Source organism: Trifolium pratense, linkage group LG4 (genome assembly GCF_020283565.1).
Source record: "Trifolium pratense cultivar HEN17-A07 linkage group LG4, ARS_RC_1.1, whole genome shotgun sequence".
NCBI classification, from domain to species: Eukaryota; Viridiplantae; Streptophyta; class Magnoliopsida; order Fabales; family Fabaceae; genus Trifolium; species Trifolium pratense.
In genome coordinates this window covers 7,517,535-7,531,523 of record NC_060062.1, presented here as the reverse complement: position 1 = coordinate 7,531,523, position 13,989 = coordinate 7,517,535, and the positions used below count along the sequence as shown (strand labels likewise).

The following is a 13,989-nucleotide window of genomic DNA, read 5'->3' as shown; positions in this document are numbered from 1 at the left end:
CCTAATATATACTGGGGTTAAAAGTTAATAGAATGAACTATTATGATGGGAGGAAGTATAATTAAGAAAACTAGAACGAATATTTATTGGCCTAAAATCACCTTTCTGCATATTTTTTATCTCTTAATTTTGGCTCACCTAATATATATTGGGGTTAAAAATTAATAGAATGAACTATTATGATGGGAGGAAGTATAATTAAGACTAAAAATTTAGTTAAAAGAAAATAATAATAATTTAGCCAAAATATTTTCACTAAAGATAATCTATTCAATGAACATACCGCGCGCTAAATGCGAACGACTCTTCGATAAAGAGATTCAAATTGTGATTTGCCGCGATATAATGAGTCACCCTAATTTTTAATACATTCCCGCCAAAATGATTTGGCGCCTTCGCACCTTTCATCATTTCTATATCTCAGTGTTTTCGGTGTTTTCTTACACACACCTCGTTGAGTTAACCCTAGATCCAATTCACTCTTCTCTCGCACACCACTGAATCCAATCCTATCCAAAAGGTTAGAAATCGTCCATTTCTTTTCAATTTCGCATTTATTTCTCAGATCTGAAAAACCCCTCTTTCGTTGTTTTTGTTCAAATATCTTTCAATTCGATTTTTCCTTTTATTATCTCCATGATGAATTTGCTTCAAATCGTAGAATTAGTTTAATATTTGAGTTATTTGTTCTTATTGTGAATGCTGAATCGTTACTTTCTAGCTGTATTTTGAACTATTGTTTGTTTAGATTAACCTATGTTGATGAAACAAACCCTAATTTTTATAGCTTCAGGAGAGAGCATTTGAAAGGGATAAAAAAGGACTATTTTTCCATAAAAATTATACCCATTATTAATATTAGGTTTTCAAGTTGGATCTGATACCCATAATTTTTGTTTAGTTCAGATTTTGTCTGAATTTTGATTGCAGTGTTAATCTGAATTTTGATGGTAGTATTAAATTGGCATTATACTTGCATGTTTGGTGCCTTGTTTGTTTGAGTTTTTGATGTTCTATATGTATTTACATCAATTTGAGGTTGCTTCATTGTGCATTCGATTGGTGTTTTCCCTAGATTGGTTGTGTTTAATGTGTTTTCCCCTGCTGCACCATGTAGGCTTCGTTGTTTTATTTACAGCAGCTTTTTTGTTTATGTTTTTGCATAGAGACGTATAATCTTTGCTTTGGCAATAACGTTGTAATTTTGTTGCTTCAATGTTTGAAATGATGTAGTTTGCAAAGTGCTTTGTACATTTGCTGGATAGGACACTTAGGGACATGTATTTGTAATTGACAGTTTTTTAAATCATGTGAACTTTGTACTTTGTAGCATGTTTAGTTCTAGAACAGGAATGCCTTGCCTTCATAAAAAAAGGATGTATTTTGTTATTCTTCTAACAGGATTTTGTGATTTATCAGTAGGGAATCCAAATGGAACTTCGCCGTTGTGATAATCTTCATTATATCAAAATCATCAAAGGTGGTTTGGTTACAAATGTCCTTAATGTGTTTCGCGGGCGACCAAAACTTAAATTCAGAAATATTTCAGATATACATGAACATGAGAGCTTCTCGTCTGATAATGATGATGTAGAGGCTGTAAGATCATGTGTTGATGTAATGGAGGAAGGAATAGTGAAAACCGAACCTGATGTTTGGGTAAGTGATGCCGATGATGGTGATGTTCAGAGAATCCATAACTTGGATGATGATGAAGATGATTGTTTCATGTTAACACTAATGCAAATTAAAGAAAGTTGCAAATCAAGGAAAAGAAAACGCTCACAAGGTCTCGGCTCTTCTAAAATTAAAATTGAAGATTCGTCAACCCCGGAAGACTACATGGAGAAGCAGAAAATGGAAGAAGATGATCCTGATTTCATGGAGACCCTTACTAGCTTGAGAACTAAACTGTCAAAGAATATGAAGACCAAGAAGAAGAAGAAGTGCGTAAAAGACCACCCAATGTCCTCCCAAGAGATTGTGCCAGTTGACCAATCGAAAGAGATGCTAGATAGTCAAGAGTTGTCACCCTCTAGTGGAGATTCAGCTGCTCTTGTTGAAGTTAAATTTGAATGTCCTGATAATGATTGTTTTGATGGGCCAAATGACTGTCCCGGAAGTGAAAGTAAAGAAGACCACCCAATGTCCTCCCAACAGAATTTGCTAGTTGACGAATCTGAAGAGATACTAGATGGTCAGGAGTTCTCACCCTCTAGCGAGGATTCAGCTGCTCTTGTTGAAGTGAATTTCGATTGTCATGAAAATGATTGTTTTGACGGTCCAGGTGATTGTTCAAGTAGAGAAAGTAAAGACCACCCGATGTCCTCCTTAGAGATTGTGTCAGTTGATGAATCTGAAGAGATACTAGATGGTCAGGAGTTCTCATCCTCTACTGGGGATTCAGCTGCTCTTGTTCAAGTGAATTTTGAGTGTCATGAAAATGATTGTTTTGACGGGCCAGGTGATTGTTCAAGCAGAGAAAGTAAAGAAGACAACCCAGTGTCCTCCTTAGAGATTGTGTCAGTTGATGAATCTGAAGAGATACTAGATGGTCAGGAATTTGCACCCTCTAGTGGGGATTCACCTGCTCTTGTTGAAGTGAATTTTGAGTGTCCTGAGAGTGATTGTTTCGACGGGCCAGGTGATTGTTCCAGTAGAGAAAGTAAAGAAGACCAACCAGTGTCCTCCTTTGAGATTGCGTCAGTTGATGAATCTGAAGAGATACTAGATGGTCAGGAGTTCGCACCCTCTAGTGGGGATTCAGCTGCTCTTGTTGAAGTGAATTTTGAGTGTCCTGAAAGTGATTGTTTTGACAGGTCAAGTGATTTTTCTGGTAGAGAAAGTAAAGAAGATGCGAAGATAACTCTTGAATGGAATTCACAGCATGAAATAAATTACAAATGGAAAGACTTTTTTTATCATATGCCACTACGGGTGGTGAGTCCATCTGGTATGGATATTATAATAAATAATTCTGAACTAAGCAGCGACCAATCTACAAACTTTCCAGCAATGGACTTTGAAGATAACTCTGATATTTTTGACAATCAACTTGATGATGATGATGCTGATATACCGGTGTCGCTATCTGAAGTGGCAAGTCGTAAAGACTTTGATATTGCAGAACTGGAGTTTAGAAGTGATGATACTTTACTTGAGGACTGCAGTAAAGAGGAATATACAGCTGATGCTGAGGTTCAGGATAAGCCCTGCTCCACTATTGAACATATGCTCAATCCTGATCGATCTCTGGTTTGTTGCTCAGATGATTCACCTGAATACAAGCAGAAGCAATCTTTTGATTCCGTATGTGATGACATTGGTACAGTAGTCTCACCACCTAAAGTGGCTAGTCATGAAGACCTTGACTGTGCAGGTCTGGAGTTTAGAGCTGATAATACTTTACTTGATGATCACAGTAAAGATGAATCCACAGATAGTGTTGAGATTCAGCATAAACTGTGCCCCACTACCGAACAAGGCCTCATGCCAGATGGATGTCCAGTTCGTCGCTCAGATGATTCACCTGAATACGAGGAGAAGCAATCTTTTGTTTCGTTATATGATGGTGAGAATATACATGTCAATGAGGCTGCTGATGACTTGACTTCCTGTGATGAACATGAAGGTAGTCCAAAGCTGCATGGTCCTGAAAGGCTATTATCAACCAGAAAGGTGAAAATATTATCACAAATTTTTGTTGACGTGGTTTATTGTTTTTCTTTTTTCTCATTAGTTGGTTTCTCTTCAGGCCATTTCACCATCTTCTCAGGAAAAGCTCTGCAAAGCAATGGAGTCCGTTGATATCAGTCATAAAAACAGTCTTAGTAAGTGCCTTAAGTATTTTGATGTGATCTAGATCCATAAATTATAACTACATTTTTCAATTCCTCCCACATTTGTTGAACTACAAACCCGACAATCTTGGGAGATGAAAAATTAGAAAATAATCTAGAGGAAAAATGTGGCTGTATAGCTATTGGCCATGTGAGAAGTATCATGATATGCACAAGTTAAACCTTTGCTTCCATTGTTTAGTCAAAAAAAAAAACCTTGCTTCCATTGTAGTTATAGTAATGCTTGAAACTGCTAACGGGATTTTATTAGTAGTGAGAATAATTTTTTTTGTATTCTAATGATTTCATTTCTCTCTGTCATATATAATTTGGGTTTATTTGGAAGTGGCTATGTTTTTTTCTTATGCATATAATATTAATATTTTTGTTCTCTGAATATCTCAATCTTTTACCTATCTTTTTTTACTTACATTTGGTTATAATGATTTCAGAACGCAAAGGAGCACTGCAATTTACTGAACAGACTGATGAGAATAGTGATGCTGAAGGGCTTAATGATATCACAAGACCTCAAGTTATTAATAGCCCTAAAAAAATTAGAGTTATTCCTCCGAAGCCTTCTAAAAGTAGTTCGAATCTTAAGGGCGTTTCCAAGATTCGCAGTTCTTCTCGCTCAGCAACCCACATGGGGTGCAGCACTTTACAGAATTGCTCAAAGAGTGCTATTGCATTTTCAAAGCAGCAGATGAATGATGCAGAATGTCTTGCTATGAAACTCACAAAAGAGTTGAAGTCAATGAAGGATATTGTGGATGATATGTTACGATCTGAGTTCTGTCTTAATACCTCTTTGAGATATAAAGTAAACGAGGTATGATACCATAAACTTGTTCTTTAGTGGATGATAGTTGCTACAGCAGAAAATCATGATAGTTTGATTCGAGTCCATCTTTTTGAGTAACGGTGCAATTTCTGCGTGGTATAGTTTCTGCATTTTTCCAGAATCATTAAATAATTAATGAATCTGGAAAGCAATTTTTTGCTTATATTTGAAACCGGAGGGCGTAGTCTATTAGTTTTCATATTTTTGGTTCATTATTTGCCCAATCTGTCAATTAGTAAAGCAGATTATGCTGGCTTTATATAGCTTTGTTTTCTCTTCCTACAATCCTATTTTAAGTTACTTAAAATTGTACATATTTCTTGTAATTTCAATTTTTCAGGTGTGTGGGAATACATTTAAATTGGCAGGTTTTAATATTTGTATATAATTTTTTATTTTCAGGCAAGAATGGCTGTCAAAAGTGCGACAAAAGCTGAAGAAGGTGCAAAACGGTGGCTGTCCTACATGTCAAGGGATTGCAACCGTTTCTGTAAAGTTATGGTTAGTTCGTCCTCTACTGTACTTCTGAATCCTACAAATCACTGTCATTTTAGGTTGAAAGGCATTTCTAGCATCCAACACTTGTCTGAATCCTACAAATCACATTTATTTTCTTAAATTATTATCGGTGTCTATGTTGTCAATGTCAAGTTAGGTGTTAGTGCTTCGTAGCTCTTTTGAATATTAACAGCTTTGTATGGTTTAATTTCCTGTTTTTTGTTTGCTTAATTACTGATCAATCAACTGCAGAAACTAGCTGAGAGTTCAACTCCACAAGATGTAGTCTCACCTCCGAAAGTAGTGCGTAGAGAGAAAAAAATAGCATTTGCTGATGAAGCAGGTGGAAGGCTGTGCCAGGTTAGATTCTACGAAGAAGACGAGGGACATTTGTCAGAATCCAAGTAAAAGGAAATGTTGCTTTAATCACATGAGATGACATTTTCTGTATATTAGCAGCTACTTACTAATATTGTATTAATAAGATTGATCGATGTAAAAATATTGTATCCCTGCTGGGGAACGGGGAATTATGTTGTTTTCCCATCTATGCAGGAAGTTAATTCAATTGATACTTTGTTGACTTGACTCTTTATACTTGTTTTAAGATTTTTTTTTATTTACTGAAGAGTTGTAGTTTCTGATCAAGTTTGTTGATGCTATTTGGAGCCCCTTTCTAGCTCTGGATCTGGGTGCAAACTTTTTTCGTGTGTAGGGATCTGTTAAGGACTGCTGCTGCTTGACCCCCTATAATAAGGTTGTTGGTGCAGCAGTTGTGGTGACTACTAAATTTGTAAAGAAAAATTTTCTTTTATTAGATCTAATCGCCACAGCCACTATAGTTGCTGCGCCTGCACTGTACAACTGATATAGGAGATCCAAATCTACGGCAGTAATGTCGTGACTTGTGACCGACTAGAAATTCACAACACATTTGGTAGTGATCAGGGCGAGTTTTGGGCCCCAACATTGGGGGACTTGAATTTGACGTAGTAATTACGTCACGCAATTACTCGTCTTAACAATCTAATCTAAGATTGATGACTGAGGTTGATTATATTTGATTTTGTTAGCATGCATTCTAAACCTTCTAATTTTTAATCAATGGTCGTGATTTAAAACTACCTTAAATCGAATGTTGCTTTTACGGCGGTTAATCCAAGTGCAATACTGGGAGACATCATAGATTTATCAGGATCACATTTAAAGGAGAATAGTAGTCGATAATCCTTGAATCATATGATTTTTTAAATTCCTTTTCATATGTAATTTTTTTAATGAAATTGGAGTAATAAGTAAATGTTTTTCAGTTTGTGATGCTCATTTGAAAATAAGTATTGCGTTTCACCTAAAGTTCTCGTTTGATTTGTGACTTAATGTTAAGAAGACAAAATTTATTTTAGATTTGAATTTGTGGTGGACAACCTTCAATTTGTCTTGAATACTCCTTTAGTTTATTTTGTCTTTGGTGTTTTGGTTGATTTTTATTTTCATTTTTGTACGCGAACGTCTGTAATTTTTTTTTTCATTCTTGGCACATTATGTTATAGAACACATATTTGAACTACAAGAAAACATGTTTTCTCTTCCGAACCCAGGCTTTCTTTTATACCCCTAAAATCTCATTTTGCTCCTCGAAATTTGAAAAAACTTGGCCAAAATATTTCGGTTTTCACGAACCGAACAAATATAACTTCGGTTTATGTTAACAGCTCGCTGAAATATTTCGAATTATATTAACCGAATCGCTACTTTATATAAGTGACACTCCTGTCACTTATTATTATTTTATCCACACAAAATCAAAATTCCAAATCGAAGGGAGAAGGTTTCCACACGCATTCAAGGCCTAAAATCAAGATTGAGACATCATCTAAGGGATTCAACACGCATTGAAGCTCAAATCCCACGTAAACATCGTTTTTAATTCGTTTGTTTTGGCTATCCTAGGACAGAGTGGCAAGCAATTCAGGTTCATATATGTTTATTAACTGCATAATTTTTAATAGCTTAATTTTACGAATATTATGTGTTGGTTGTTAAAAAAAAATGTTCGCTTAATTTTATGGTTATTACGCTTTTAGTGTTTAACGTAATGATACAATTATTGTTTTTAAAAGTTCAAATTACTTCGGTTCATACAAACCGAAGTACCCCAAAGGTAAAATTGAAAATTCAGGAGGTAGAAAAGAAATGTGGGGGATCGGGAGAGAAAACATCACAAGAAAATACCATAATAAACGTGCCATCGCGAAGAACACTTGTACAAGAATTAAGCCATTGTACCAAAATAATTAATCCTGACCCAATTAATAGAGGGAGAGACCAACTTATAAAATGAATAGAATTCGTAATAGTATTTTACTACAAACACGCAAAGGCAAACAATTGCTACTCATAAGCTTTGTTAAATGAAGTAATGTCACCTAAACCAAAGAGAAACAACCATGATTGCAAACATCACAAACCAACCACGAATGCAAGAACCTAGTGTATTTTGCGATATAAGGAGGGGCCAATCACGCTCCAATTTTTCCGATAAAATATTGCTTGAAAACCATTTGAACAATTGAAACTTTCCATAATCTGAATGACACTAAAAATCTCATCAACTCATCATAAAAAAAAAAAATTGGTATATTACAGTATAGTCTTGTGATCTCTAACCAAAATTTCAGATAGGTCCATGAGATAATCTATATGTATATTCAATTCAATTAAATTAAATAGTGAATTTTATAATGCCAAAATCTCTAGTAAAAAATAGTGTTTCACTATAGAGTCATTCTTTATCAAGGGCGACACCAAGGAAGGGCATCATAACCCTCACGCCAGATCTCAAAAATAGGAGCCTCAAATTTTTTGGTTGCTGACAATGTTTAAGTATTAGTTTGTTTTTGAAGACATGTTTAAGTATTAGAGAAAATAGTATATGTACATAAACTAATTTTACATTGACATTTAATAGCAATCGTGTATTTCGCCAAATCACCCCACTATACCCCACTTCAACTGTATGACATGGAGAAATGCTTGGATTACTATTGGATGTCGTGTAAAATTAATTTACACTGACAGAGCATATCCATTAAACTCTAAGTATTAGTTAATAGTGGAAAATGAGATAATATAATTATAACAAAATTACACTGGAGGTCCTTTATCTTATTTTTTTTGTAACACTAAGGTCCTTTATCTTTTTTTTTTTGTAACATTTTGGTCTTTTATCTTTTATTTGTAACACTTTGGTCCTTTATCTTTTTTATTTGTAACACTTTAGTACTTTTTTTGTAACACTTTGATCTTTATCTTATTTATAAAAAAATAAATGACCTAAATGTTGCAAATAAAAAATAAAAAAGGACCACAGTGTTAAAAAAAAAGATAAAGAACCAAAGTGTTACAAAAAAAATAAAGGACTAAAGTGTTAAAAAAAATAAAATAGAGGATCTGCAGTTTAATTTTGCTTATAATTATTAAACACGTATTTGTGGACTTTTTTTTTTTAACGTAACGTATTTGTGGACTTTTTAAAAAACCATAAATAGTTTTTTTTTTTTTTTTTTTATTTCTCTAGTGTTGTGATCTTTAACCAAAATTTAAGGATACATCCTTCATGTTGTGCGGTGAAAATTCACATGGTGTATCCAAAAAACACTCAAACAAAGAGTAACAATTGTGTATCAATATTAAAGTAAAAATATATTACAGGTTGATTTTGATTTTTGAGGGGTTGCAATTGTAATTACAAGTAAGGTTGAACTCCGACTCGAAATCAATATAATCGCCAATATAAGGAAGCATGGTCGGGTCGGGCCTCGGGTCAAACAATTGTGAAAAACGGTCATTAATGTTTGTAGATAAGTGGGTGCGAGTCTCTAAATTTTCATCTCTTCATAACTGAAACCGACTGAACAATTACTAAAATGCAAATTATTTTTTTTTCCGATTTCGAGCACCTTTTCTCTCTGTTAATCTCTTATACTCTTCGCTTTGTTGTTTTTACATATTTTTGATAGAGGAGAGAAATAATATATTTTATGAGCTTAATACGTTGATAAAAAGGAAATGTGAAAAATAATATTTTAAATTTATCTTAATTTCTAGCTACTTCTCATCTACTTGACATATTATTGCTATTGAATCTACAAATTTAAAACAAATTAACTGCATCGATCTTTCCTTTTTTGTTGTATAATTTGTTGCATTGTGTGCGAAATATTAAACTATTAATATGAAGAATATGAATTTTTTTATAAATGAAATTTTGGATGTATTAACAAAATTTCAAGTTAACGCGTTGAATCGTCACCTATTTGACCCGACTCCCGAACAAACGATAGATATAAATGGTCGAAATTGAATTTAAATTAAATAGTTGCAGTTTTTATTATTTTGACAATTTTTGATCCGAATCCGACCGATGCTCAGAAATAAGTACAAGTTGATTTTATTATAGTATATTATATAGTATATGTATATGATAATATGATAAGAATGCATAAAAGTTAATGAGACGAAAGTTGTGGGGGTCATAGTAGCAAATAGCAATAGCAATAGCAATAGCAATAGCATATGAATGAATAATGTATTCGCAGTTAAAGCAGTATATACGTACAATTGAATTCAATGACTGGTCTTAGTAATAATTTGTAAGTTTGTGTTTGACCATAACTTCAATAAAAGCTTCATAACTCAGACTCACAGAGATTCACCTTCCCTTCAATATTCATATTCATACACAACACACTCTTTAATCTGACTCACTCTCTTGTTCATTCATATGTCTCAACAGTGAACAATCACGATCCCCGTTTTGTTCGTAAACGACGCCATATATACTGTCATCACTCCGCCTATACTAGTATTCATTCACATGCACATTCATATGAGTATATTCAAATCATTTCATTATTTAATACTACCATACTAATTTTACTTTATCAGATTTACACTATACTTTAGAGAACATTAATATTCCCTTACTTTTTGTAAGAAATGTTAAAATTTAATATAGTGTATATGATAAAAACACATTTAACCCTAAAATGAATATATTCGATGTCTTAATTTATGGGAAAAAAATATAATGTCCAATTTATTTATTTTTGGGATCGAATTCAGAACTTATAGTGTACTACTACCAAAACCTCTCACCACTAAATCAAACTCAATGACTTAATGTCAAAATCATTTATGTAGTTACTATCTCTAAGTCGATTTGATAAGACATAGTTCACACAAATATGATATACTACATTACCACCTTTTGTCCTTAATATGTAAGAGAAAGTTTACATAAATTGACTAACTAATGTATTTAATCTATATTATAGGGATATGAATTGCTTGTAGTCAAATTGCATGCAGTAATGCAATTAGGACGGATCTGATTGTTCGATCATGATGAGAAATACCAGATTAGAAGAAGATTTAATCAAACTACATAACTGCTTTCAATCAAGGCAGTCATATCTTGATCGGACGACTAGATTTATCCTATAACTGCTTTCAATCTATATTATAGGCCGGATATATTAGTTACTCAGTATATTTAAAAGATAATACAAGTGGAGGCAATTGCCCCCCAATGTTATACACTTGCACATATGTGCGTCAAAATCAATAATGTTAGTCTTTTTTTGGTTTACAAAGGAGTAGAGAATCGAACTCATCACCTCTTGCATACAACTCAAATCCTATGAAGCACAGACTCCGACACGGACACCGCGACACCGCTAATGTAAAAAAATATGACACCGATACCGCTACATATTTATAAAACATATAAATTGAGAATAAAAATATATACATGTAAATTTGAGCAAGTTATTTCTTAAAAAAAAAAAAATTAAAACAAAATATGATAGTATTTTACCTTTATATTTATCATCTACCATCGAAAAACTAAAAATATTGTAACAAAATGTAATGTCTTCGATCCTCATTGATCAATATTATTGTTTCGACACCTCTTGAACTCTCGTATATATGTATGGTATGTGCCTAAGGAGAGTATAAGCAAAGAAAAAATAATTTTTTTTGGGACACTTGTCCGATATGTGTCGCACGAGTGTCTTACAGGTGTCGGACACCGATCAAAGAAGTGTCAAAGAAAAGGAAAAATTAAGTTTTTTCAGACACCGATATGAGCATTCCGACACGTGTTGCACGAGTGTCGGACACCGATAAGTGTCGGACACTATGACACGCCTAATCATAAGAGTGTTCGTGCTTCATAGCTCAAATCTCTCGCCATTAAATCAAATCTAGTTATTCCAATAATGTTAGTCGTGATGATATGTATTGAGAAAAACACATGCAACATAAAAAAAGAAATCTAAATATATAACTACATTTTTTGAATTTTTATAAAAAATTTGTGAAGTTGATCTACTCAATGAGATCTTTGAATTCAACAGTTGAATTAAAGAAATATAATATTAATATCGAGTTATTAAGAGGAGTAAGTAAATGAAGATTTACCCTTAGAGTCAACGAATCCTCTCCAAATTATATAATGACTAAAATTTTAGTTTTTAACTATGTTCCTATTATCCGAACTAATCTCACAAGAACATTAAAACAAAACAAATAGTAAAATTCTTGAAATTAATTGGGGCAAATAAAGTTCTTTTTCAATGAATTATTGAGAGTATAGTGTTGATTATTGATGGAGTAATACATTACATCATCATGTTCTGAAGTCACTCACAGTCTGGTTTGATGCACATAATCTTAGATTCTGGGTTACTGTGTCACCCACCTCACCTCGATGGATCAACCCAACCTGAATTTTTCTTTACCCATGCCGATCACACTAACACTGTCCAAGGTCATAGTAGAATTACTGTTCAGTCAGAATTTTTTTCTTAAAAGAGAAACAACTAACCACGTGCATTTCTTTTTGTGTTCCATTACTTCCAATTTTAATTGGACTTGTCTTAACTGTTAGTAACATGGATTATTATCTATGGTATGGTTCTCATATAAATGAGTTTAATAATTTAGAGTTCGATTCGAGAAAAAAAAAAAATCTAATCAATAATTATTTTTATTAAAATCCTGATTCTTCCTAACAATATATTCCTCTTTATTAGTAATACTAGTATCACCATATAATTTTATTTAGACCCTTATTTTTATGAGATTGTATAGTGACCCATGTAACACAAATAGGTTAACTCTGCCTCAAATAAAATTATCTCGAGTAAGATAAACTCGTAAAAAAAGAGAGGTAAAAACAGCTTAGGGAGTACAATTATTGTTTTAGTATAAAGGTGAATAAGTAGAGTGTCAACTGTTCAAATCCAAACTACTATATATAATGCGATATCTTTATCAACTAAGATAAGTTCATAGATTGAGAGATTACGATTATAATATGAAAATGTTAACCGTTGCCCTATAATACCAAAATTGCGTATTCAACTTTTTTTTGGTAAACCAAAGGTTTCTTCCGCGCGCAACTGCGGAAACTAATCCCTCAAAATAACTGAGATTCATTTAAGAAATTGACCTCTCTCAATAAATACTTTGTAAACATTAAATATTAAATTTTTATATCTAGTTGCCTTATTAATATTATACAGCTTTAGAGTACATGTTAAAATCACCATTATAATATAATATTACCGTAGTATTTATAACATAGACAATCACATGTGGCTATTCAATATTCATCTTATCTAAAGACACCATTATTTTTCCAATCTTTACTTTAGGTAGCAACATGTACAACTTAGCTGGGCAAAACATTCTTTTCCACAAAAGTTTTTATGATACATTTTAATTTTAGTATCACTTTAGAAAATTTTAAAAATATCAAAGTTATAATTTCTTGGGTTAAACAAGTAAATGATCTCTGTAGTATTCCAAAATTTTGTTTTTAATTCCTAAATTTTTTTTCACACTTTTTGGTCTCTTGAAAAATTTTCTATCACAATTTTTGGTCCCTACATTTAATCAAATTATTGTATATTTCCACATTTTTAAATGGTTTTTTTTTACTCATGTTTATAAAATTAAAAGAATATCTCCATAAAAATTTATAATTTTTTACCATAAGATGAATTATTTATGTGTAAAAAAACTAAAAAATTCATTTAATTCTTGTTAAAAAAAATTAAACTTTTGCAAGAGTGATTCATATAATATACTAAACATGACCGTAAAAAAAAAATTAAAATTTTGAATGATATGCACGAGTTGAATGGAAAGTAGGACAAAAAATCATGAGAGAAAATACTTCAAGGATAAAAAAATGTGAAAATAAAATTCTGAAAAACTATAAGGATCATTTACTTATTTAATCCTAATCTCTTTATGGATTTTCTACAAAATCATAAACTTTATGATCGAGTTTAGCTCTTATAAAATTTGTATTCATATTTAGTGATTTTCACTGTTATATAAATAAATATGATTTTTTTTTTAGTCCTTACACCTGGTTAGTATCATCTTCCTTTCTGGAAAAAAGAAAAGAAAAAAGAGAGGCTCGATTCTATTTTTGAGAGATTTAAGTAATTATATATAACCAAGAGATGGCAATATCTATATATGAGATAATTTTTTTTTTTTGTTAACATTTTGCTCAGAAAATGAGCCCAGACATTTGCCAATATACCTATTAAACCATTCAATTCAAGCATGGTGAGAAAATGATCTGAACAAGTCTTTGTGAGAGTAGAACAAACACAAGTATTCCAACTATATCATCCTCTGCTTAAACCCTCTTTGTCCAATTGGATTGAATATTTTCTCCAATTATAAGAAAGAAAGAAAAAAAACTACTAGAAATTTGGTCTC

At 32.4% G+C, this 13,989-nt stretch overlaps 1 protein-coding gene across 1 annotated transcript; it reads left to right on the top strand.

Moving 5' to 3' along the window:
- The first annotated feature begins 391 nt into the window (after nucleotides 1-391).
- On the top strand, nucleotides 392-5,802 carry LOC123923982. Its single transcript, XM_045976738.1, has 6 exons — nucleotides 392-520; nucleotides 1,420-3,678; nucleotides 3,755-3,830; nucleotides 4,292-4,671; nucleotides 5,086-5,184; nucleotides 5,434-5,802. The coding sequence occupies exons 2-6, from the start codon at nucleotides 1,432-1,434 to the stop codon at nucleotides 5,587-5,589; spliced, it is 2,958 nt and encodes a 985-aa protein (XP_045832694.1). The 5' UTR covers nucleotides 392-520; nucleotides 1,420-1,431; the 3' UTR covers nucleotides 5,590-5,802.
- Nucleotides 5,803-13,989: the final 8,187 nt, after the last annotated feature.